The sequence below is a fragment of the Calidris pugnax genome, unplaced genomic scaffold, assembly GCF_001431845.1.
Source record: "Calidris pugnax isolate Ruff unplaced genomic scaffold, ASM143184v1 scaffold8, whole genome shotgun sequence".
NCBI classification, from domain to species: domain Eukaryota; kingdom Metazoa; phylum Chordata; class Aves; order Charadriiformes; family Scolopacidae; genus Calidris; species Calidris pugnax.
This window is the reverse complement of record NW_015090830.1, coordinates 17067421-17070826: the sequence shown is the minus strand read 5'-3', so window position 1 is coordinate 17070826 and position 3406 is coordinate 17067421. Positions and strand designations below refer to the sequence as shown.

The 3406-nt window shown below is 49.0% G+C and overlaps 1 protein-coding gene across 1 annotated transcript in view; it reads right to left on the bottom strand.

Moving 5' to 3' along the window:
• The window catches only part of BMP6 (bone morphogenetic protein 6), a gene marked incomplete at its 5' end in the record, with an annotated part of 94355 nt that extends 90955 nt beyond the window's left edge, over window positions 1–3400 (bottom strand). Inside the window, one exon of the mRNA XM_014940881.1 lies at window positions 3166–3400. Within this exon, the coding sequence (XP_014796367.1) occupies window positions 3166–3400 (235 nt within the window). The remainder of the gene's footprint in view (window positions 1–3165) is intronic.
• Window positions 3401–3406: the final 6 nt, after the last annotated feature.

Genomic DNA, 3406 nt, shown 5'->3' with positions numbered 1-3406 from the left:
TTTTTTTTTTTTTTTAAAGAAGCTGTCTCCCAGGACATCACCTACATCGCCTATGAGCCTGGGACAAACCTGGGCTGCCTGAATAAGCTGAGACCTCACCAAAGTCCCTGAGCTTTGCAAGACCTCTACAAGAAGGACTTGTACCCTGAGCACATAAAGAAACACAGCCTTCCCCAGACCGAAAACACATCTGCTGTATCCCCAGACTGAAGGAATATGTATGTTGGTCAGGAAGGGCTGGCACACTGAACATTTAAAATTAGCAGTGACTACAAGCTACTGACTCTTTTTGGGCTACGGGGCTGGAAAAAATAAATGCACTTTTAAAAGAACATCCACACCTGCAAACTTTTATGACAAAGCAGGACTTCTCCACACAGCTGACATAGATGATGGCTTTGCAGCACAGCTGACAACAATCAAATGTTTGCCTGGTTGGGGGCTGCAGCAGAAGCGATTATCAGCACCTGAAGGCAGGTCACCCCAGCCACCCACAGACTTCACACCCACATGCACCTTCAGGGCAACCTGCACCAGGTATACCCATGTAATTCCACATTTTCCTGATCCTGAGAGAATGGCAAGGACCCCTCACATCTCTTTGGTAGCTCCCTTGTCAGTAACGGAAAGAGATGTCTAAGGTTGAACACTGACAAAGTTCTTCAGAAGCCAATTTTAACCAAGCCGAAGTTATTACAGGTCTGATCACATGAAGAAAACACCAAATAAAATAATTTTGGCAGGATCTACTTATAAGGAGACTCCAGCTGTGCGTTTTCAGGGTCACTTGCCATACAATTCATTGGAAGTGTCCTTGAGGTCAGGAAGTCTTTCCTTTCTGCTGCAATCCCACCATCTTTTACTGCATTTTGTAGCCTACATCTGATAAGCTGCTTTGATAGATCACAGGCTGGCTTTCTCCCATCACACCTTCAAGTTTCTACATTGCAATATAACCTTAAGGCGTCTCTAATTTTCTGGCATGAATTATTGTTTAGTGGAAAAGTAAATGCCAATACACCAAAAACCCCTGCCATGTCAGAGGAGCTCCAGAAAACAGCCGAACAGCTGTCCAGTCTCAGCCCGCTGATTTGCCAACCCTCTGGTAACAAACAATCACGTTAAATGACATTATGGTTTATGACTCGGAACTTGGAAGTTGATGAGAAATTTCTGCAGTTGATTCATACTTCCTGAGACTCATAACTAGCATTTCAATCGCGCTATTTTACTACATTACATGAATAATTTTCCTTGTTGTTACATAAGTGTCTAGATCCAAATTATCAGACCTGATTTGAATCATATGAATGTTTTTTTATTATTTTCAAAAGAAACAAATACTTTCAGGCATACTGTCTAATACTGCTCTCCTCGTGCTTTATAAAGCAGGCGGCTAAATACCTTCCAAAACACCAAATGTTCATATTTCTCCCTGAAATTAGCTCCTCTGTGAATCACCCAGCCCCTCAAAAGCACCTTGCTCCACATCCTTTAAATGCAACGTGTTATGGGGATTGCTTACAGATAGCTACAGCTGACACCATGCCTCTTCAATTCACAGCTCCCAGTACAGGTCCTGAAAGTCCCCAAGGCAAAGAACAGAGAGAGCCACCGCAGCTCTGTGTATTCAAAGGACAGAGGGGTTTGGGGAGGCTGGGAAGGGAGAAGTACAGAAGTGGTTGCCCTTTGGACTCGAAACCCATACAGTATCCCCACGTCCCAGGGTTTGAGATAGACAACAGACCACGCTGATTTCACTGACAGACAATTTCAGGATGTCTCAACCATAAGCATCGGAACTCTGAAACCGCAGCACCACCTAAACACCCTCGAACTAATTTTAAATGAGCAGGCTGAGACCCTGACAGCTACACACACGGTATGCAGAGCTACGGGGCTCTGCCCTGCTGTAAGGGCTTCATGCCCCAGGCAGCTCCGCTGTGCCTATAGGAGTTGCAGTCGCCTCTATTTCAACACAGACAAATCCTTTAACAAACGTTCACTGTGCAAGGGGGACACTTCTGACCCTTGCTTCAAAAACCACCCATCCCTCAGTACTAGAGCTAAACTTGCTCTAAATGTATACACTGTGGTATAAAGCTATTGAGTGCATCTACTGATAGCTTTCCACCGCAGTGACATATCATCCTTCTAGATGAGGAAACACACATTTTATTTTATTTTTTAAATAGAACAAGCTGTTCACAGGTGTCATTGTTCTGGCACAGAACTCTGGAAGCACTAGTGAAAAGACACAGTTTTCAGCTGACCCGCTAAGACACTTGAGCTTCACAGGAATTCCCTAAAAAAAAAAAAAAAGAAACTGCAATTTGCCAACCGAAATATTTTCATTCTCCACATTAGGCTGAATCTAATTACACTGTTTCCTTATAATTGCAGTCCAGTATTCAGAGCTCCTTCAAGTAAAAAGCTTAATGGCTTTCCCACTGAAATGCCCACCTCGGAGCCCTTCACGTCAGTAACAGGCTGACAGCGTGATCTGTTTGAAAAGCAGGTTGACGTCTAACAGAACTTATTCCAAGAGTTCCATGATACAAATGTTTATCACGTTCACTGGCTCAATCGCCAGAATTTCCTACTCAGTCACATATTCATCATCACACTAGCTCAGACCTCCTCTACAGAAAGAAAGGAGCTGGGGACACCATGGAGTAGCATTGCCCACTTTGCTCCAGCCCCAAAGGGACCTGTGCCATGCTGGACCTTGCATGGAACTAATGAACGCAACTTGTGCTCCGGCAACCACAGCAGGGGGGCTTTAATCCCAAACGACAGACTCTGACCACTGTCATCATAACAAGGACAAAAAGACTATTAAAAAATATAATGACACACCTTTTTCTTTTTTGTTCCCCTCGGGTTTTGCGTTCTGGGGCGCTTTTTTTGGGGGGGAGTGGGGGTGAGGGGTGGGAGTAATGGGAGGTTTTGCCCTTCACCGAAGCGAGCTGCCCACCTGGCCAAAACCTGCGCAGCCCGAGGTGGGTCCCGTCCGGCAGCCCCCCGCTGATCGCCGCCCTCCGCCCCACCGCGCTCCCCGGCCGGCAGCCGCCTCCTTCCCCGCGGAAGGTGCCCGGACACCGGCGGGACGCGGGTGTCCGCGGACCCTGCGGGCGGACGGACTCCGCGCACCCCGGCACTCACCCAGGTTGACGAAGCTCATGACCATGTCGGCGTCGTTGAGGAAGGCGCTGTCCTGCGAGCTGGGCAGCGGCGGCGGCGGGACGGGGGGCGGCGGGCGGCCGCTGGGCTCCGCGCCCGCGCTGCCCTCCGCGCCCTCGGCCAGGGCGTGGTAGAGGTCCAGCATGAAGCGCGGCGCCGCCGTCAGCCGCCCCGGCGGTGGGGCCGGCGGCTCCCGCGGCAGCGGCCGGGGGCGGTGGGGCAG